Source organism: Hippichthys cyanospilos, chromosome 10 (genome assembly GCF_059441005.1).
Source record: "Hippichthys cyanospilos isolate Australia breed blue-spotted pipefish chromosome 10, RoL_Hcya_1.0, whole genome shotgun sequence".
NCBI classification, from domain to species: domain Eukaryota; kingdom Metazoa; phylum Chordata; class Actinopteri; order Syngnathiformes; family Syngnathidae; genus Hippichthys; species Hippichthys cyanospilos.
Genome location: NC_142378.1, coordinates 19,858,223 through 19,881,702, shown reverse-complemented (window position 1 = coordinate 19,881,702; position 23,480 = coordinate 19,858,223). Strand labels below are relative to the sequence as shown.

The following is a 23,480-nucleotide window of genomic DNA, read 5'->3' as shown; positions in this document are numbered from 1 at the left end:
TTTTGATGTTTTTACATGCAATAGCTAATCAACATAGGTTTGGATTGCCTGCCATACGGCAAATTCGTCTTACGATCCCATCGCAGAACGGTTTACCCTGAAAAAAACGGGGGCCCACTGTATTTATAATGCATTTTGGGGTAGACTTTCCTTTCAATTTTTTCCCTACAACAGTGTTACACAGCACTCTATTAGTACCTTGGCAGTCAGATTTGTTGTTGATACATTCCTAGCTCCAATTTGTATCTTATGAATTAGTCATTTTGCAGACATAGACTCAAATGCCCAGTTACAGTATCTCTAAATATTTTATACCACATAGCAAATTGCCATGGAAGTGAATCAAATGTCACAACAGATTGAAGATTGTGTGTGTGTGTGTTTGTAAGTGTCTGAAGACCGGCGTGTGCATTAGCCTTTGTGTGCACGTGCGTGCGTGTGTAGGTGTGTGTGTGTGTAGGTGTGTGAGTGTCTGTGGTGACTGAGGTAAACATGAAGACATAATAGACTCTGCAACACAGACTCCCTCACCACAATACCTATTTCTTTTTGCAGATTTATTGTATGTGCGTGTTGCCATTATAATCTAATTCAATGTGTGTCAACTCAGATTTCAAAGTACGCTTTCAAACAATCAAAAGAAATAATTGTCATTTTTCTGTGTGACCTCTTCCCATTATGTAAGCACTGGTACACTGTATGTGAATCAAAAGAAACTTGGATTGATATATACATTATATACATTATATATTTATATACATTATAAAAAAAAAAAGTCGAAAGTTATACTATCCGCTTGGTAAGATACAGTATGTGCCCACAGTGGGCAAACATTGTGAAGTAAAAAGGCTCTTGTTTGTTTGTGATCTGCTGGCCCCACAGGCGGCTCCCGAGGTGTGGGCTTCATCCGCTTTGATAAGAGGATCGAGGCTGAAGAGGCCATCAAAGGCCTCAACGGACAGAAGCCATCAGGCGCGGCTGAGCCCATCACGGTCAAGTTCGCCAACAACCCCAGCCAGAAGACCAGCCAGGCCCTCCTTTCGCAACTCTACCAGTCCCCTAATCGCCGATACCCGGGGCCCCTCCACCACCAGGCTCAGAGGTTCAGGTGAGTACTACGGCTTGGATGTGGAGACCTTGTTGCGAAGAGTAGAAGTGACTTGGGTCAGTTAGTGTGCTCACATTATGGGGGTTGGTATCATTTTGGATTTTAACTGTATTAACTCTAAGAGTGCATTCACATCTACAGTTCAGTTTCCCCAGCCTCAAGCAGCTCGTTTGTTTGTTCATTCTGTGTTGTTCGTGGTTCAAGCTAAGTCTGTTATGTCAAATGATCAGAAAACTTAAAAAGAGGCTTCACCAATTTTACCTGTAAAAAAATTCTGACACAAATTATTTTACTTGTAGACTGAAAAGGACAGTACATGTTCTCAGATCTCAGGTACAATCACCGCTCACCTCTATACAGTTTATACATGTATGAGGGTGGCACAGTGGCAGTCTGGTTAGCACTGGTTCTCCTCGCAGTGCGTAGTTATGGGTTTGCTTCCGGCTCTCGCCATCCTGTTGGGGCTTGCACGTTGTCCTTGTGCCTGTGTGGCTTTTATCCAGATGCTCCAGTTTCCGAAGAACATTCGGTGTGGATATGTTGGACACTCTAACTTGTCCTTTGGGGTGTTTGTGAGTGTGACTGATTGTTCAACTTTGTGTGTCCTGCAATTGGCTGGAAACCAATTCAGGGTGTACCCTACCTAATGCCTGGCGTCAGCTGGAATAGGCTCCAGGACACCTGTGACCCTTGTGAGGATAAATAGTAAAGATGATGAATTAATGGATGGACATATGCACATGAAAAATAGTTATTCAAATTAAATCAATCAAATATAGACAAATTTTATATTTTGACCGCTCAAAATGAATATCATTTTTCTCAGAGTACAAGTCGACCTAGCTTTTAAGTCAACCCCGCCCTACCACTTTTTTTTTTTTACTGCAATTTGGGTTAATTTTCCAAATAAGTGATTATAAGTCTACACCTGACTTTACATAGTTACATAGACCATGGCTTTCCAAAAACACAGGGTGTGCGTTATTAAAATGACTAAATTATTGTACTCTTAGGGGCTTTGTATATCAGGTTGTATACTGTGGCAGTTATGAGGGAGAGGTGCTGGGGCGGGAGCAAGACAAGACTGCAAGGCATTCTACACATGCCCGTAAATGCAAATGCAGAAAATGATGTTGCAAAAATAAAATGATTTTAAGTTTCAATGCTGTATTTTCTGGACACAGCTGAATATTAATTTGTGTTAAAGTCATCAACACTATCTGACCCTCAAAAAAGCTCCTCCTATTTCAGTAGATGGATATATGGATATAACTGCCTGACATGCATATCTTCCTCCTCGTCATTTGTTCAAACATCCGCGTTACTCTTCCACGGGTAGTCATCTTCAGACCACGTCCAATTTGTTTGAAATGGAGTTCTCCAGAAATGCTTTGCTTAAGCTTTTTTTTTTTTTTTTTAAACAAAATGACGACTGTGGCAAGCAGTGGCATCTCTCGCATGAAAAGTTGAGTGGGGCACCAGAGTGGGCATGAGCAGCAAAACCTACACAATAAATTCTATTTCAATTCAAGATCACAATCTTTTTTTATTCGTAATTTTACAAATTATGACTGGAAGCTTTGAAGATTTCGAATGGAAGTATCTCACACCAGAGCCGTTCATTTCTTGAACAGAAAGGATGCATGCTGATCCTTCATCTGAGCGAACTTGTCCAAAACCCATTTGTCCAAGTCCAATAAGCCATGTCTGAATTCATTTTCAATGGATAGCATACAGTAGCAAGTGCATCTAATCTCTGCTGGACCATTGGGATTCTTGTAAATGTCTTTATCCTTTTTAGTGTTAAAAAGTATTTTACTGACTCAGTGTTTTGAGTTGTGAGGATAATTTTGAGCAGTGACATAATTTCAGATAATGCATCCTATAGGTTGTAACCCTAACCCTAACCCTAACTGCGACAGAGTTAGGCAGTTGCTCGTATGCAACTCTGAGGGACAGTACAGCAGATATTTAGTTGCATATTTGAATTCAGCACATGTAAATGATTTGCTGGACTTAGCACGAGCTGTGCTGCTCCAAGGTGAACACTTTTGCAAATACTCTGCTCCACTTGAGCAAACGTCAGTATCACAGGCTTACCTCCGTATCCTCGGCGCTGCCTCTTACTCTTGACCAATGTCATTCACTTTTTCTCTCAGTCGAGTCGATCTTTGAATCCCATTGTAGTCTATGTAGTGTCTAGCAATTTTATAATCACAATTAGCCATGTTGCCTTTGAAGCATTAGGTTGAAGGTGCGGATTTTGTCCTTTCCTGCTTGAACGATGCCAAATTCTAATTCTGATTTTTGCACAAGTGCCAAAGTGCTAAATGTAGTCATTATGAACACATCCACATCATTGATGAGTTGCTTTTATTGTCCTTTAGGTTACAATGAAAACCGAGCTAGCTTGCTGCCACTATCTGCCAAAACAGAAACAAGTTTGTTACATATTGCATCTGACGTTTGTCGCTCGAATGTTTTAATTGGCTGATTTCGGCTTTAGAGCCATACTGACTGGGCCCACTGGCTGTCTACTGAGAGTGGTTTAAGACATGTGTACTACAGTTTTGGCGGCTCAGCACACACAACAAACACTCACGGGCCGGCCCTTTTTGAGTCCCATTTAGTGAAATTATGTTTGGCTTTGGCAAAGACTATGGATTTTGCAAAATGTTTACAACGAAATTGCTTTGGTAACATAATTGGAAGGCATAATCATGAATATTATTATTCAGTATATTATTTATAGATTATTACACTCTAAAAAGAGGACAATTATTTTGAACCTGCATTGCTCCACTATTGCCAGCAGCTGGGGCCAAACCCCACTGGCCCCAAATGCAGAGACGGCACTGGTGGCAAGATAAGAGCTTGGAAGGTTGTCCTTCGCAGTGTTTCTCCCCCATCCATGCATGCCACTGCTCTCACATTTTTGTCTTGAATGGACATGTCAAGCCGTATTTTCCTTTTCATAATGCATCAAAGTCCACCAAAAAGAATGAGCCAAACTGCCTCATTGTCAAAACCAAAGATGCAATTAGGCGGCGCATGATGAAAGTGCATTTTGCAATGTTCTGTGCAAAAACTCTAAAAGGGAATCATACTGTATCGAATTAGAGGTATATATAAGGAAACTCACAAAACTACATAAAAAGCATAAAAAATGGTTTTGTACATTAATTACAAAATATCGGCTGGTGGGTTACATAAGTTGAGGACGGAAGAGAGCATTGAGCAAATGTTACAAAGAGGCCTGTTGTACTAAAGTGGAACACTGAGTGTAAACCTTTCTTCCTCGTCACGTTGGTTCAGCTCCGGGCTACTCTGTAGGTCGACTTGTTGATGGCCATTACCCTAAGGGAATCTCCGGCCCTCCATTTCCAGCAACGACAGCCTAAGGACATACGGATAACTGTACAGTTACTGGATGTGGTTTAATAATTAAAGATTTAAGTAAATACCTCTGCAATAATAATCGCAAATTATTTTGTAACATAATCCCCGAGATAAATAAGGGTTCACTGTAAATCAAGCACAAACGACATCGGACTGGAACTTTTTATCTGAGACTGCAGTGTTCTGTCGTTCACATTTGTGCTTCTCCTGGTTTTATCACACTGCCATTTTGCCACCACTTTTGTGCATCCCTGAGCAAAAATGCAGTTAGTAATGAAAGAAAAAATTATACAAATTGCTCTCCATGGCCATAATATTTTATGCACCCAGATCATTCATTGTTCTATAAAAAAGTAAAACAATTTTCAGAAACTTCAGAAACTTGGTTCAGTGAAAATCGTTTTGAGTGTTTTTTTTTTTTTTTGGCCAACTTTACTCTTTCGGTTTCACGCACAAAGTGCACCTAACTAATATGTTTTTCTTGTCTTTATCTCTGATGAACTGAAAGTAATGGACGTATGTCCATCTTATGTTCGTATTGCTCATATTCAACCTGTTGTCTGCTGCCGCCACATTCATCTCTGCTGTAGTAGATACTAACAACAGCAAGTAAACATTTTCCCCCGATTTCTCTCCTCGGATCACGTGGTGGAGAATTTGGGGGAAAAAAACCCCACCTTCAGGCTAAAACTGCATTGTAAGGCATTGCGTTTCACTGATTTGTAACAAATACAATATTACTATTTTTATGTGTGTAATATATGACATTGCATTACAACAAAAAGTAACGCATTACAGTAATTATATTACATTTGTAATCTATTTCTTCCAAACACTCCCAACACTGGTATATACTGTGTGTGTGTGTGTGTATATATATATATATATATATATATATATATATATATATATATATATATATATATATATATATATATATATATATATATATATATATGTATGTGTGTGTGTATTAATGCCACAAAATGACACAAAACACACAAAATGCATTTTTGAGGTCTATATGAAACATGGTATTGGTACTTGCCCATTCCAAGTTACTGTATAAACATGACATTCTGAGGCATTTTTCATTGGTTCATTTGGCTAGACATTGGTTCATTTGCACCTTAACAGAGAACCTCTGTTTAAAATCAAAGTGATCATATAGTGCAGATATGGATTTTTGTTTTTGGAAATTGACAAAACATATCGGCCATGAAAGTCAAATTTGACATCTTCACAAATAACAACTTTTTGCCTATTTTCTAAGGATATCATTTAGAAATTGAGGTGCAAATGCAAATAATAACAATCAAAAAATGGTTCAATCTCTTAAATCCATGAATGCACCAAGATGCAATGTTTCTATTTACAAAGTTTTGTTGGAATCAGTTTAATACATTTTGCATAATCCTGCTAACCACCAAACCAACTGCCACAAAACCATAATCCTCTTAACGTTAGAAATGTACAAGTTCTGTAGATTCACCTATTTGGTGTAGAAAGTCATTCGAAATAAAAAGCTGACAATACACTGTTGCTCAGATCAGTTATCACTGCACATGATTTATCATGCAGTATATATCAGTCACTGTACGTGTTCTATCATCGTCGTTCATCGGTTCTCTATTGTTATTTTGAATGCGGTATAGTATACACCTGGAAATATTAATAAGCACATTCCTCGAGGTTTTGTTTCATCTCAACATACTCACACAAAACAAAAGATGGTACATTCCATCATCCAAAACAGCTTGTTTGGGATTGTCACACAATACACATCCATACAATTTTCTCTCTCTTTCAATAACACTAAGCCGCTTGTGCTGTTTATTCTGCGTCAAAGTCGGCGGCGGGAAGGTATTTTTCGTGCAGTGCCGCTTTCCTGGTGTGACACCTGAGCGATGTAGCGTGGCTGTGAGTCTGTGATACGCCAAGCCAATTTACAGGCTTGGCAGGAGAGCTGTCGCTTCTCATCACAAATCACAACCACAGGACTCTTCCTCGCTGTATCCCTGTGCTCCTCATCTCACTACGTAATACTCTGGAAGTTGGAATCTGCCTTAAAGTGTAAATTTTTGTACAGTGCTCATGAGGACAACGTTGCAAAGAAAAAAAAAACATGCATTTCTTACTTGACAAAGTACTTGAAATTCAATATTGTATGTTGCATAGGTTGTCAAACTTGTGCTTTTTAGGTTGTCATATTTAAATCGTGTTCGAATATGACTAAACCACAAGTTCTCATTAAATGACTGAAAAAGTTTAAGATCACTTCATGTTTCTGTTTTTCATTGAAAGGAGTCGTAATGGCTCTGATGCATCTTTTGATGCACTTGACCTTTAATTTGGAAGCCATTTTTGGATTGATGATGAGCCAAACCACCAACAGAGAGAGGCACTGCACAATTTTAAAATAAAAATCAAAAGTCTGAGTCCTTTTTTTTTATGGCGGCATGAAACTAAAACTTTCCAGTCTGCATTTTTCCCATCCGAATTTCTTAACGATGCGAGATGTTGCAAGATATGAACACCAAGAGAGTTCTCGTCCCATAGCACCAGATCCATTTTGTTTTGGCTGTTTTTGTATGTGTGTGTTTTTTGCACTGGCGTACACAGGAGAATATGCTCCATGTTACTGCTCTGCGCTGCTTGTTTATGCTCTCTATGACAGTAAAACATAGCTCCACAAACGTCCAGACAACTTTAAAATATACCTTAACATACCAACTAATACATTGACACAAATGCCTTGGTATGCTTTGATTTTTAAGTTATTCCCGGCGGCGTGTCAATGTAACGACTCATCAAAAACTGGTTCCCGATTCTCCAGTCCTGATACACTCTTTGCAACGTTCTTCAGAAATCCCATTCAATCGGAAATTTGGAAAAAATACATTTAAATTTGAATTAAATTTTATTATAATCATGATAATGTGTCAGGTTATGTTAGGCCATGTGAGAAGGCCTTGCTGGCCCTGAGGGCCCACCACTGCTAGCTCCTCAGCGCTCGATCCTCTCATCTTGATGCACGTTTAAGACAATTGAGAAATCAAATTGGCAGCGAGAAATCAACTTCCAGGTTACAGGGGCTAGGAACATTGCAATGAAATGAGAAGGCAAAGAGATGTCAGTGACAATCACTCTGAATTGCTTTCATGCTGCGTTTACACCGAACGCGACAAAGCGCGTCGTTTATGCTCTATGCGAGGTTCCTTTGCATCGCCCGACGCTCCATTGCGCGAACTACATTGACTACAATACAAAACCGTCCACTTTTACGCCTCCATCGCACTCGGTGTGAACGCAGCATTAGGCAGGAAATACAAATCAGTGGCGCAGCTTCATGATGCTGAGTAAAGGGTATTAGGGCATGTTAATAAGCTCAGCAAAACATTTTACTTGGACTTGTTTTAATTGAACCACAATTATCAGCTTTCCAATGTCGTACAACAGCTCTCCTCGTAACATCTGCCCAACGCTGTCTTCCGTCCTCAACTTATGTATTCTTCCAGCCTCACGCGCACCTCATCCACTCCTCTCTCACTTGCGTGTGAAGTCCACACGGAGACTGCTAATGTGACTGCTCAACAGACTGACTGGCATGACAATCAGTCAATCAGTTTACGGGCACACCTACAAGATGTGTGATTGGCTCAGCATCGACCAATGAGAAGAGTAGTCGTAATCCACTCCTGTCCTCAGTGGTCAATTGTGTTTCTTGTAGGCGTGCCCATGGCATGTGTAGTTACAGTCAACATCACTCTGTTTGCCATGCAGGAAAACCTTCACAGCCTGTCTTTCCTTTCTGCAATATAGATGTTTTTTGTTGGGTTTTTTAAGGGAAAAAATAGGCAAAGCACTGAAAGATGAAACGTGAAGCAGTGAGAGTTCACTGTATTTATAATAAGTACATATATTTGGTTCAAATACGTGTAGGCTACCGCCCGGATCTCATATACACACAAAAGCTGTTGCCTGAATTTTTTTCAAGGCGTGTTAGCAGACTCTCTGAAAGTTACTTGAATCACTACTTGTGGCGGTGGTGAAACTAAAGATCGACCTTTGGAACAAAGGTGGAAGTGGGGACAGAAGTGGATTGTCACCAAAATATGGTCAATGGAGCAACAATAACAACTTGGATCGACTTCAGGAGTTCACACTGTCGGTGCAATGTAAATGACGGACCAACCAAGAAATGTAAAATGTCAGAACGGGTCGAGAGGGAGGGGTAAGAGAGAAGCAGAAGAGCTGCCGAAAAGGTCAGGGAGGGGTGAGTGGCTACAGGCTGAAGTGGTGTACACACATATGCTAGACAATTCCCAACATGCTAGATGTAATTACTACTTAAAACGTTTGGGAAGAAGACTATTTTAAATATCCCATCACTTAAAAATGCAGGGTGGAATATTTAGAGTTGTCGTTGACTGATGTTGCATGAATGCAGCACGTGCACTACGACGTCGCAGAGACCATACTTTGGAACCATGCGGCAAGTGGGGGAAAGCGTTAGCATTAGATACAAATACAATTCACAATTGATTTCCGTGCATAACAGCGCATAACCTACACAGCTTTGGCCAATACTTCAAAACGGGTTAGTTACCCCAGGCTTCCGCGGACATAAAGAAAATGAAAACACAACTCTTACTGCTCAAGTACAATGTAGGAGAGCAATCCAGCCACACAGGATAAACACAACTCATGCAGCCGGACATCCGTGTAGATGGAAAACTGCATGTTGAGGTAAATTCTTGTTGCATCGCAATGCCGACATTTCCTTTTGTGTTTGGTGGGCGAATTTAAATGTGTCGAATAACTTGCTCAAACGCCCCCATCCCCCGATTGGCAAACAAACCATCCATTTCCTTTTTTTCACGTTTTTATTCGCGATTGACATACAAACCAAAAAACTTACTTGGCTGCACATACGACTCAAACTGACATCCAAAACTGCCCCCATCTGGGTCACGCACCCTATGTAATACAAATAGCGATTACTAGATCTACGAATATAAATAAAAAAATATGTTGGTTGGATAGATCACATTTATTTACAACTTAATGACATTTATGGTGGGTATTCAAAATGAATAATGTTGTGAATATTACATATTGTCACTTTAAGCACTTAAGTATGACATGAATTTTAATATATAACTAATTGTATTATTTTATCAACAAAACATTGAGATGTTAAAACTAACTAAAAAAGCATAAGCTTCAGGGGTGTTTACCTTTAAAGGTTCCAGTGTAGTTTATTTGTCACCGGCTCCATGATATTATAGCTCCACCACAAGCAAGTCTACGTGCAGTACAATGTGTCGAGATGGTCACACGCCAAACAGCAGACATAATCGACTCGAGTATAATACATCAGGCCCTACAGCCCAGCTTGCTCCCACATTTTGGCCCTTAACTAATGGTGATAATTTGCAAATTACCCTTATTATAGTCTGAGCAGGAACCATTTTCAGCTGAGCATATTTTTGTTTCAAAAATAAGACAAAAATGTGCCTAATTGTCCTGTAACACCACCATGAGAGAGCCAGCAAAGGTTTGTTGGCTTTGAAAGGCAAAAAAAAAAAAAAAAATAGAGCATTTGCATGGTGTATATGTGTGTTTTGTATGTTTACTGTATGTATGAATGTGCTTATGAGAGAGTGTTAGCAGCAGGTTGTTTTGCAGCCCAATGGCCCAGCAGCCAGCAGATGTCTCCTTGTCCTTGGGCCAAGAGCTCTCGTGTAGTGTTCGCGCCAGTTTCCTCATTTAACCACACTCATTCCCTTAGTATGTCATTTGCTAATTACTGTTAGTTTTTTTTCCTTTATGCTTTTCCTTAATGGGTTGCATCATGTGCTTTACCTGACTTACAATGTGTATTATTAATTGGGTAAACTTATCAATATGACAATACTTTTCATATTAGTTGACAATTGGACTTTACTTGTTGGTCTTGGCCAATCACAAATCATTTTGTTTTAGTTAGTTTTTTGCGGGGGTTACTATGACTTTTGACTCATGACACATCTGCCGACTTTGTCACTCAGTGGAGCGGCGCGATGCAAAATTACTCAAAAGTACTCAGACTCAATTCTTCATTGTATATCAAATAGCATACTGTTGCACAGGCGAAAATGCTGAAACTAATGTTGTAACAATAAAATTATTTGTAGTTTCAATCCTTTATTCTTTTGACACAGCTGAGTATTAATTTGTCGAAAAGCCCTAAAAGTCATCATCACCATCTGACACACCAAATAGCTCCACCTATCTCTTCGTCAATTGTTCAAACATCCTGGTCACTCTTCCACTGGTAGTCATCTTCAGACCCGTCCAATTTGTTCGAAATGGAGGTCTTTGGAGATGATTTGCTAATCATCTTGCTTGGGATGTTCTTTACCCAAGTGATGACTGTTGTGAGATAAGATCATGGAAGTTTGCCCGTAATTGTTTCCACCCCCACCTGCTAACATTCCATGGCGGCTTGTTTTCGTTTTAAGCCTCGTAAATGACATGATATTAATTATTTTGCATTCAAGATAGTGTTCTTCAAGAGAAGATATGATGAAAAAAATTGTTTTGTTTTCAGCCATGCGGTTAAAAGTCGACCCCCCAATATGGGGATTGAAAATGAGACTAAAAACCCGAACCCGACTTGTAAACGGAAAAATACGGTAATTCAATGGTGGTGGATAATAAAAGCACTTAGCCTCGCTTGCTTCCATTACATTGCTGCTCCAATCATCGCTAAATCGAAAACCATTTATAAAAGAACAGCACCCCCTTCAAAGTTTATTAAGTGGTTATTTTTTAAGCTTTTTCATAATCAATAATTCATAATGGCAATGACGACACAGTGTCCTTGGAAGAGTTAATTAGAGTGGGCCAGCACTACTTTAAAGTAGACGGACCCTGTCGCCAAGTTGAGTTTATAGTGTTTTCGAAAGGAACAAGGTGTCTCAAGCCAGCTGTTGCTCCATAAGCTGTGGCCCCTATCCATTAAGCTCTAAGAGTTAATAAGACATGAGACAGGCTGGGAGTAAGTGAGGAATGAAGGTCATTGAGTTATCTAGCAGACTGCATCCATCCAAGAGGGCCACCATTTTACACAGCCCACAGGTTTCTTAATCCCCCTCACTCACACTCACACACACACAGACTGATGGTCTCTTGAGGGACACAAAAAGACACAGACACTGCCTCACTGCAAAGCTTTTAGGCCAACACTTTCGAAATACGGGAAACCACGGCACATTGGCATTTCAGTATTTGCCCATCCGTATTTTTTTCCCCATTTCAATGTCATTCGCTCCACACTTAGCTTTTGACAAAGTTTGGAAAGACCAAAGCTGTGTGGAGCATGAAAATATTGCCGGGTGCCTTCTTGTGGCATCTTGGAGCCAAATAACAATGTTGAGGTGAGGATAGGAATGTAATTTCGTCAAGCTATTGCCTTGCCTTTAATAAATCAATAAATAAGTAAATAACGTATTGCATATTGATTTTTTTATTTTGTTTTCTACCTTGCTAAGTCACCATCGATGAATATAATTATTACAAATAATATAAAGACAACTAGAGCAAATGCATTATTTCAGAAGTGTTTATCAAACCGGTAACAATTTACATAATTGTTATGTAAATTATTATAATTAGTACCCCAAGTACTCAGTTTTATGAATGTTATTGACTCCTCATTGAATATTCACTTATTTTTGTTGGTTAAAGTTGTTAATTTCTTATACTCACCACCATTCAAACATCATTATTACCTGACAGATTGCCCCAGTTCTGCAGGAGGAAGAAAATGATTTTCCATGAACTGTTTTTTGGGGATATTAAAAAAAAAAAAATGTTGGTTTAGTATTGTGTTAGTGAAACATTGAGCCATTGGAAGATGTTAGGTGAATTTGAGCTTGTTTGAGCTATCGGGCTAGCCTAGTCACTTCCGGTAGCTTACTGCTCAGCTATGCTTCACTGTCTGTATTTAGTGTTTAACTTGACTTGTTGGTGTTTGCCAGTGGCGGACTGTGCGTTTCACACTTAGGCCTACAGTGATTCAGCCTCCTCAGAAGCACACATACACATTACTGGGCTACACAGGCTATTTCCCGGAGCATTGAAATATCAATAAACCCACATCAGCATTTGAAACGAATCATTATACGTGATACTGCCAGAACCTAAAATAATGAATAATAATTTTAAATTGTTTGTCCACAAAGTTTTATGAAGTCTACCAAGTGTCATGTCGGTTCAGCATGTTGGAGACGGATGTGGGAAAGTGGATCCAAAATGCAGGGAAGCAGGATGAGATGGACTCAATAAAACGATTTATTACTCGCAGAAGCTGGGCGAAACACAAAACACTAGAGCTGCACTACAACTCGAACACGCTCATGACAGGTGACACAAATTACAGTAACGACAGACGTGTCTCTCACTTATTTCAATACAAAATGTATTCTTCTTTCTTTCCTCAGAAAGACTTCAATGACTTGCTTGAACAATTTTTGCGTTTCATTTCCAATAATAAATCCTTTTGTATTGACATGGACGCCAATGCTGAAAGTCACGCCGGTCCGATTTCAGTTTTGTTCTTCTTCAGCCATTGTGGGTATCAAAAAATTTAAAAAGCGATTAGATTTGAATTTTCTGCTAAATGGCTGCGAGTCTGGCTTCGAGCTACGCTATGCCTCATGGTTGCCGCTGCGTTACGGTTGAGCAACATGTTTTTTCTTTTTTTTTTCTTTTTTTGTTTTTCAAAAACTTTATTTAACTACTTCCAACGTTAAACATGGTGACTTAATATAGCACCGCCTTCGTGCAGTGAGCATCCAGTTCAACGTGAGGCCTCTAGATGGTGAACTTATGGCTTGATTGACTATTACAACTGTCTATTAAGCATTAGGGCCACTGACCTATCCATCTGTGCCGTGTTGATGTGAATGCTCTGGCTTCTGGCAAAGGCAGATTTCACACAGCATAGCGACACACGCTAGCTGAATTCTAATTGGCTAAAAACTCGAACATAAAACTACAGAACTGCAAGGAGCATAACCAAATGGATATAAAATGACAGGGAAAGAACAGAATATGGAGAATAAGTTTATATATAAAATATATATATTTAGTAAAAATAAATGTAAAAATGAAATGGACTTGTATTGTATTTATTATGATCATTATAGTTATGATAATATCAGGTTATATTAGGTTAGCAGAGAAGGCCTTGCTTGTCTTGACAGCTACCACTGCTGTTTGCCAATCTTAAAGTGCTTGCACTTTGAGCGATAATGTGATGATAGCATACAGGAGCAGTAGCCAGTACTCTGCTTTAGTCAGGCATGAACGTAAGTGGTACGCAAGTACGCGTGCATGACAGAAATCACTGATGCATAACATCGGTTGCTTCACTTCACGCATTTGTGTACCCTGCTTAACTTCACCCGTACCAGCATCCAAGTCTGAGCTGATTGTTTTTTCCGTGACAAAGTGGCTCCAATATGTGCCGTGGCTTGAAGCACACTTAAACGTGATGTAAGATTTACCACTCACATTCTCAGCTAGCAGACAAAACAGGTGCGTTTGATACAGGGTTAAACATTTTAAGTCATCCTTTACCTGACAAGTATGAAAAGAGTGTGTGAATGTAGCGCAACTTATGCCTAACAAACAAGCTAATGAGAAGCAATAGCCAATCGCTCTTTTATTGGGTGGTGAGACAAAGTGCAGGAACAATGCTGCGCCACAATGCACTCCATCCACTGCATGGAAAGTCAAACTGCGCATGTGCGGGGGACTACTAACTCGCGCAATTAAAAAAAATCTTGAAAAGACTAAACTATTAAAATGATAGGTTTTCTAACCTACTGTACAAAACAAGCTCCATTTGAGGAAGGTTTGCATGGAGAACACTTCATTGCATGCTTCATTTACAATGGGTGGGTACATATAGTCTTTATTTTAATATTTAAGAAAATTAATAGGTTGATAGTATTATACAGTATATTTGTATACGTGTTCCAGTGCCAATTAAGAGGAGGAAAGCGTTTGCTCTTTTTGTCTTTATGACAATGGCGCAGGGAAGGAGAACCAGTCGCTTTTGGTTTCATCCCATCAATCAGCAAAGGAGAATACAATTTAGTCAGCGTGGAGTGCTTTTTCTTTGTAAATCCAGATCAATATCACCTTCTTTTACCAGATGCTTTCTGAACTGTGGAATTGACCATGTTACACAACAGCAAAGCAGATCTTTCAAGTCCTGCTTATGTCTTCCTATTCTGAGGATATTTGTTAGTTTAGCAAAGCGACTTGGACTGGCTATCAGCTGCGTATGAATGAGATCGTTGCATGCATGAGCGTGAGTACCAGGCACCACGTCCTGGTACCCATGTGAGTAACCCACGAAAAAAAAAAATGATGTGCACCCCTGGCTTTAGTGGTTGAACCTTAGCATTATGAACTAACACTTGCTTCCTCAGTGTAATTGACCAACTCAAGATGGGTTTGTGTGTTGTTCCGTCTGAAGTCTCATTCATTTCTGACAGGGACTTACATTACATTAGTTCCATTGAGTAAGTCAACCATCTGTCCACCATTAACCCCAGAACCCTCCTTCTCTTTACAGGCTGGACAATTTGCTTAATATGGCCTATGGCGTAAAGAGGTAATTAAAACTTCACCCAATGCCAGATGTCCATGTTGACTGAATTCTTTTCCAGTGTCCTTTCCATGTTTTTTTTTTCCATGTATTTTGTTGTCAATGTATGTGTAACAATTTTTAAAGGTGAATTGCATTTCTGTTGTTTTTATTTGTTTTTTTTTTTAAGTTGTTGTTGTTGGGTTTTTTTTACTCATGAGCTTGAGTGTTTTTCAAATGGCTAACAAGCACTTTAAAAATAGAAAATAATTTGTGTTTGTTTTCAGTGGTGGTGGTGGATTTGCTTTCATTTTTATGATAAGTGCTGGTGTTGTTTGGATTATTTTGGGCTGTTTCTGTGTACAGAATGGATTTGTTCTTGATATCTTAATTTCTAGGTGTTTTTTTTTTTTCTTTTTTTCTTCTTCAGGATTCAGGTTCTCTGGCCTTGTCGCTTTATCCTAGCTTGGAAACAAAATTAACAATGACACTTTATTAAAAGAAAAAAAAACATACAGACACACATTTATAGTGTTAATGCAGTACATAAGATAAATGTACTCAATGGCTGTATGTCTTTTGGGAGCAGTTGCTGTAATCTGAGCAACTGTAATTAGCACAAGAGATGAGGCTGGATGAACCTGGATCCTTGCTGGAAACAGGAAATGTTTCACTGCAGATGGCTCCAGCTTTGCTCTGCGCTGCTCGAATTTCCTCCTTTTTGCCTCCATGCCTCATTTTTCTTTGATTCGTTGCTTACCATACAATAGGTCTTACATAACCAGGCATGTAGAAGCCATTGTTGTGATGTGCTGATACTGGGATCTGGCATGTTGCAGGCACTTGGGACACCATTTCGAGACAAGTTCGCTTCTTAAGCTATGAATTTTAGTGCTGATCTCAAAATCTCCAAGTGACATCATGATGTACTTCTTTGAACTGCAAACTATTTGCAATTGAACCAACAGTGAATCTGATTCTTTATGGAGCTGTACATTTTGTTCCAGTGTATTCAGGAAACGATTAATTATCAATTAACCTCACAAAGACAGTCCAACAAATCAGGGGTTCTCAAACATTTTGGAGTCAAGGACAGGGGTCTTTGACTCCAAAAAGAGTCAGGGACTCCTTTTAGAAAGCAGATTTTCCAAGGACCTCCATTGTAAATGTTTACGCAAACAAAACAAAAAACAAGAAAATTGAGGCCAAACATAAGTGCCCTTTTTAATTCAGCAAGAGATTAAATTTGACAACAGTATATTTGTTACTTTTCAGTTATGATGAAGTTTAGAAAATAAAAAGTGCAAATTGCACACCTCCTTTTAACAATCTGGGTTAATTTTCCTCAAAAATGTTACTGCCAATTATTTATTCCAAAACAGCATTACAAACTAAAATGCCGCTTTAGCATTGCTGGCTTCATTAACTCGTTAGCAAGCAATTAAAGACACAAAATGCATGTTGACTAATTTCAAACTTATTACATTTTTAAAAATATATGAAACCCGTTGAATGGATTGTTTTATTGAAGTCAAGAATACAGTGATCCCTCCTACTTCGCGGTCTCAGTACTTCACAGTTTTCTCCAGGAAAAATTAAAAATATTTCAAAATAAAAGATCTTTTTAAAAATGTGCAAAAATGTAAAAAAAAATTTAAAAAAAAGGAAAGGAAAGTAAGTAAAGTGAGCAAAAAAGTACAATATACAGTACTGTATTCATCAAATAACAAAGGAATATTAGTTAAGAACTATGTTAAGAATTCTTCAAGCGTTAGAGTTTGTGACGTTTTTATCTTATTTTGAAATATATGCTTTTAATTTGTCGGGTTGCGTTGCATTTCCGTTTCCTATTTTACGTTCTCTGTGCGTCATTCGGCTCGTTACTGTGACATAGTGAATGACAACGTAAGCTCATATTCATAGTTTATTATCATTTATGTTGATAACGCACGCTACTGCCGATGTTTAGTAAGCGATGAGTGTTTATTCTGTTTATGTGTTTGTTTGTGTAGAGGTTGCACTTTATAGTTAGTAGTTGTTGCTAACCCGCTAGTGTCGGCTAAAAATACAGTAAAATTCATAGATTAAAGTTTGGCAATATGTTAGTTTACTGACTTGAAGATTGTTGTTGATTTGTTATTCAACGGATACTACAGTACGTGATACACCATACATCAGCCAAAATAAATGTGAAGTTCAACGTGATGACTTGCGTACCCTTTCACCGGAGTCTTGGTGCAGATAACCAGTCCTGAGAACAAATTCTCAAAAAAATAAGTATTATCAGTTATTTAATGAATATACAATAATGTTAATAAGGATAATTTAATGTTAAATAATAGGAGAAAGGAAATAAAATATGCAAAAACAAAGGGATTGTTTATGGTTACTGCGGCTATATTGGGGCGTACATAGAAATCTAGGAACTGATACCCTACTTTGCGGGTTTCAGACTTTGCGGGGGGTTGACAGCCCCCATTAACCGCGAAGTAGGGGGGCTCACTGTACTTTCACAATTTAATATAAAATGAAATGAACGCAGATATATATTTTTTTGTTTAATAAACCAATGTTCTGTACTTCCTATATGTTAGAATGGATTCTATCTTTGAAGACAGACAGCAAACAGTACATGAGTGTAAATCTTCTTTAAATGCAAAAAATATATCTCTTGCTAAATGTACACAAATTTGCGTAGAATAAATCAATCATAAAACTGAATTACAAAAGATATTCTTTTCAATACAAAATGTTAATTAGATGGAAACGAGTATGATAATCAATGCAAAACATTTGCACAAGCTGACATTCACCAAAAGGCAATACCAAGCACAAACAAAAATGCTGAAGAGCTAAACACATACAAGGCAACGCTATATAACATGCTAAAGCTAAAAATTAACTTTAGCTTGCATGTTATCTCGAGTCACAAATTGGAACAGCAAATGACTAATGTTGGGCATATTAGCATAAATGATGACATTCCAAGAAAGAAAACACAACCCGTGGGCCAGATCTCACAAAGTGAAGGAACAACATGTGCGCACCGACAGCAACTGCTCCCAACTGAAGCCCGTCCTTCCCCACAACAAAATGCACTCTCAACCTCGGTCAAACGCGGAGCCAAAAAACAAAGACTAAGCCTACCAGGGCATAAATCTGGAACTGTTAAAGTTAAACTAAATCATTTCCTAAACTATTTCACGGGCCCCCTGTAGTCAGGACACTGACCCCTGGGAGTCCACGGACTCCACTTTGAGAACCACTGTAGTTAATTATCAACATTATACGTGTCCTTAGTCTGAATCAAGCATCCTGATTTGCAGAGCATGTCATCTGCAAGCACTTGGCTTTTCTCAAGATGAAATAATGTGCTCAGATGACACTGTTCCTATGCAACTTTTGTTTTTGTCTGATTAGGGTTTATTCCCAGATTCATATGATAATATGCTTTTGTGTTTCGAGTCCCAGAAAGTGCTCCTTGCATAAAAGGGTTTATTGTTCCAAATTCCAGCAATATTTCTTTAAAGTCAATATAAGCCACCCGACTGGAAAGAAAAAGTACAGTATTTGATTAAAAAAAAAAAAAAAGCTAGCTAGTATTGCCCATTGGCATATCTTGAAAATGCGCATTACAATGTTTCACCCGCAGATTGATGAATAATGTCACGTTTAATCTCTTCTTCTTATCTCCTCTGCCATTTAATCGATGATACCAAATGACTGCAGTAAAACCTTGGAGTCAATGATTCAATCGTCTCAAGCCCTAACATTGGCCAGGATCAGACTGTACACTATCAAAGTCATGTACTAAGGTCGTAGTGATTGCAAGCCATATATAGTCACTGGTGAGAGAAGGATAAGGGCGGGGGCTCTGGGTGGCAAGCAGCGGAATCGATTGGTGACACAAGCCCTGCAGTGGTATGGAACAGAACACCCTGCAGACTCAGGGACAAGCAGAAGCAATCTGCTTTGTACTGTAATGCCACTGCGCTATAAAGTGTTTCCACTTTGCATTTTGCTCTCTCACCCACTCCTTCTCACCAAGAAAGCAGTCTTCCCAGACAGCTGCAGCAAGGCGTGAATCACAACTAAATCATGGCGTCATTATCTTTGATGAACATCTAGCAATGTTTTAATTCAACAAGTTTCTGCAATTTAGCTCTTGAAGGAGCCACTCAAAAGAAAGCCGACATCTGCATCTCCTTGGGCAGATAGTCATTCCTGACAGGAGCCCTTTCACAATAATGGCAATTGCGCCTGTGCATATGCGGAAGTGAAACACACGTCCCACCCTTGATGATGAAATATTTCAGTTGAAAGTGGCGAGTACAAGCGCAAAAGCAGGCAAGCACCATTTAGATAGAAATGCTGCACCTCCTGCCAACTGTGTGTCGAAATTTCAAAACAATCTTAAAATATGATGAAATGGACGATGATGTTCCAACAGACCTGATGTCATTAAACTAGTCAATGAGATTTGTGTCAGTGATTACTGTATTTCTCCGTCTACACCCCCCCCCCTTTTTTTTACCTAATTTTGGGTGACTTTTACAAAAACGCGAGTGTAAGTCTACCTCTGACTTTAGTGCTTACACATACCCATGGCTATTCACTTAAAACACATGTTGTGTGTTCTTAAAAGGAAAAAAAATATAGTACTTTTAGACGCATTTCTTCGTATATCGAATAACATACTGTTCTGGTTATGGGGGTAGGGCGAAACGAGACAAGGGCGAACATGAACAAACGCGTAGACATAAATGGTGAATTGAAACAATAAAATGATTAGAAGTTTCAATGCTTTATTTTTTGACATAGCTGAATATTAATTTGTGGAAAAGCCCTAAAAGTCATCAGCACTATCTGACACGCCACATTTAAATCTCGGACGTCCTCTCCTTCCTGCTCGTCATTTGCGCAAATATCATCATCACTCTTTCACGGGTAGTCATCTTCAGGCCTGACCAATTGATTTAAAATAGAGGTCTCCAGAAATACTTTGCTGTAGCCTTCTTTACCAAGTGATGACTGTGACGAGATCAGACCTTGGATCGGTTGCTCTCCGCTGTGTTTCTCCGCCCACCTGCTGACATTCACACATGCCATGCCACTGCTCTCGCATTTTTGTCTTGAGCAGACAAGTCAAGCTGTCTTTTCCTTTTCATAATGGGTCAAAACCCGCCGGGAAAAATGATCGATGCAACTTCGTTATACATATATAAGCCTTGTGAATGGCATATTACCTATTTTGCATTCAAATTAATGTTATTCAAACACAGATATGTGGAGAAAATTGGTCTGGTTTTGAGTTTTGCGGGTATAAGTCAATCCCCCTAATATGGGGGTTGAAAATGCGGAGGGAAAAACACAACTTGTACACGGAGAAATACGGTAGGTCGTTTGATTCAGAAAATAAGGCTTCTTTGGCCTGCTTTGTCTAGTAAAACAAAGCATAGGGTCACTATACTGAATCATTTGTTCTCAATTGCCATAAGCAGATGGACAGATTCAGAAATTTTGTTGAAAAAGTCAAATTAAGATGCCTGCTTTTGCACTGGAACTCTTCAAAATCAAGAGAAAAAATATGAAGCAACAATTATTAAAAGCATCACTAAGACACTTTTTGAGAACCGCTTACAAAATTATGTTTGCAACGGATGGCTCCGTTGGGCAGTGATTAGCGCGTCCGCCTCACAGCTCAGGGACCCAAGATCAAATTCACCGTGGTCTGGCCTTTCTGTGTGGAGTTTGCATGTTCTCCCCAAGCCTGCGTGGGTTCCCTCCTGGCACTTCGGCTTCTTCCCACACTCCAAAAACCAATCAAAGTAGCAAAGTGTGACATGGACTCCCCGTATTCATGTCTGCGCAAGCTCATGATGCGATGATGGGCATCCTGGGGGATGTCCTGTGATCAGTGATCCCGCAGTCAATGCATATACGTTGAACGTAATGGAAGAATATCATTCCGAATCTGGAATGTGTATGCACTGAAACACTGGACGGTCTTTCTGGGCCCTCACAAATGTTCTTTTGGATGACTGGAGAAAAATTCCTCTTCTCCAACATCTTGTAGAAATTCTGCAATTTGTTGCGCTGTAACTTGGTTGCGTCTAGTGTCCCAATAGCTTTCCACAAAGTGTCGGTGTATTAGTATTACTTTTCATTTCTATTCATGTCCATGTCTTTGTCTTTCCAACTTGTCCTTTCAGGTTTTCGCCCATCACTATCGACAGCATGACCAGCCTGGTCGGCATGAACATCCCCGGGCACACGGGCACCGGCTGGTGCATCTTCGTCTACAACCTGTCCCCAGATTCGGACGAAAGCGTGCTGTGGCAGCTCTTCGGGCCGTTTGGCGCCGTCAACAATGTCAAGGTGATCCGTGACTTCAACACCAACAAGTGCAAAGGTTTCGGCTTCGTCACCATGACAAATTACGACGAGGCGGCTATGGCCATCGCCAGTCTCAATGGTTACAGGTTGGGCGACCGCGTCTTGCAAGTCTCCTTCAAGACTAACAAGACCCACAAGTCCTGAACTCGGAACGAGGTAGAACCGGTTTGCCCCTTGGCTGCGGCAGCAGCTGCAGCTCTCGCCACTCCAAAATGACCCCCACCATGCCCACTTCCACCCTTCGGCCCCTCCAGTCACTACCACCACCCTCCTACAGTGATCCAGCACAGCAAACTGGAATACAAAGCAACCACCCGACCCAATTGAACTAGAAATGGCTTATATCATAACAATGGACCTATAAGCCAATGTTGCCTAAGTATTACAAAAATTCAAATGGAAAAAATGCTCATGTGTTTTGGGAACTTCCTGAGATATTGCAGGCATCTCTGTTGTTTATCCTTTGTTTGTTTCGTTTGCTCAAATGAGTTTTTTCTTCACCGCCCCCCCACCCCCCACCTCAACTTTTGAGAAGGGAATATTCTCTTTAGACAACGATTTCGATTCAGGATTCGTTTTTTGTTTGTTTGTTTTTTTCGTATATCGGGATCCACTGTCGTTACTACTTTGATCCTCCCAGTCACTGTTGGGAGGGGGGCTCTTTTTATTAAGAATTGGTAAACCATTCATTCATTTAAATTCAAAATAAAAAGTCCCCTTAATGATTCTAGATGGGATTTCATAGTTCAACTGACTGATGTAGTAAAAAAACAAAAAAAAAAACAAAGACTTTCTAACATTTTTTGTTTTGTTTTGTATCATAAAAAAACCTCACGGGGAAATGGGGTGAGGGGGTGGGGGATGGGTTAGCTTTCCTGATGACACATTAGGTAATTTAAGAAAAAAATAACTGTTGCCAAAGAGAAGATCTCTTTGCTTGAAAAAAAAGTGTTTAGAAAAAAAAGATAAATAAATAGAAAGAGGAATCTATTTTTATAAATGGTAATTAAAAATAATTATTGAGAAATTTTTACAAGAATCTGGATTTCAAAAAAGAGAAAAATATTTTGACTGGTTAACTGGGAGGGGAGGGGGGTGCTTCACTTTGACTTGTCGTTCTGCCATGGTACTTTCTAGGCTCAGCGCTCGTTGATTTCCAAGGAAGCCACGTTGGCGGCGGCCATTTTCTAAATGGAAGGTTTTGTGAAAAAGGAAACCAAGGTGGGTGATTTGGTAATTTTTCACACATGAACTAGTGCGTAATTATTCAATACCCACAAGGGAAAGGGAGAGCGTAACCGTCATTATCATCCAGAGCCCAAAGCAAGGAGACCCTTTGCTTCTTTTCCTGTTCTCGTCAAAAGTCCATACGGGGTATCAGTAACTACATATATGCACATTTATCCATTTAGAAAGCATCGTATATGACATTGTTTCTCTTTGCTCTGCATTTGTGTGCAAACTTCCTTTTAGCGATCAATAGTAGGTGCTATACTACATTGTTCACATATCTTAAATATCCACGTTGGTTGTTCTACGTGTTGTTTCAAAAAATACTATGTTGATGTTGGCTTTGAATTGAGCTTATTGTTTATTGTTGGCCCAAATAGTCTGGCGAGACTATTTTGTTGCAGAAAAACCAGATAAAAAATTATTCATATATATATATATATATATATATATATATATATATATATATATATATATATATATATATATATATATATATGGTAAAAAATCACTGAACAAATTTGATTAATCGATTTGCTTTGTTTGGCTTGCTGCCATCTACGTTACTTTCTGAGCGTGAAGCGTTTGTCCAAACTTGATGATTAGCTAGTTCCTTTAGTCTAGATATTGTTTCCTGAAAAGGTGATCTATGACTACTGTGTCTTACTTTGCTCTGTACAAATAGATGACCTATCTATA

At 39.2% G+C, this 23,480-nt stretch overlaps 1 protein-coding gene across 6 annotated transcripts in view; it reads left to right on the top strand.

Annotated features, from left to right (window-relative positions):
• Window positions 1-23,220, top strand: part of elavl4 (ELAV like neuron-specific RNA binding protein 4) — a 132,598-nt gene extending 109,378 nt beyond the window's left edge. For 5 of the 6 annotated variants that reach the window (XM_088426259.1, XM_088426255.1, XM_088426253.1 and 2 more), the window contains 3 exons: window positions 883-1,108; window positions 15,144-15,182; window positions 21,368-23,220. In XM_088426259.1, the coding sequence (XP_088282385.1) occupies window positions 883-1,108; window positions 15,144-15,182; window positions 21,368-21,695 (593 nt within the window). In that variant the 3' untranslated portion in view covers window positions 21,696-23,220. The remainder of the gene's footprint in view (window positions 1-882; window positions 1,109-15,143; window positions 15,183-21,367) is intronic. The other variant, XM_088426254.1, reaches the window with a different exon arrangement.
• The last annotated feature ends 260 nt before the right edge of the window (window positions 23,221-23,480 follow it).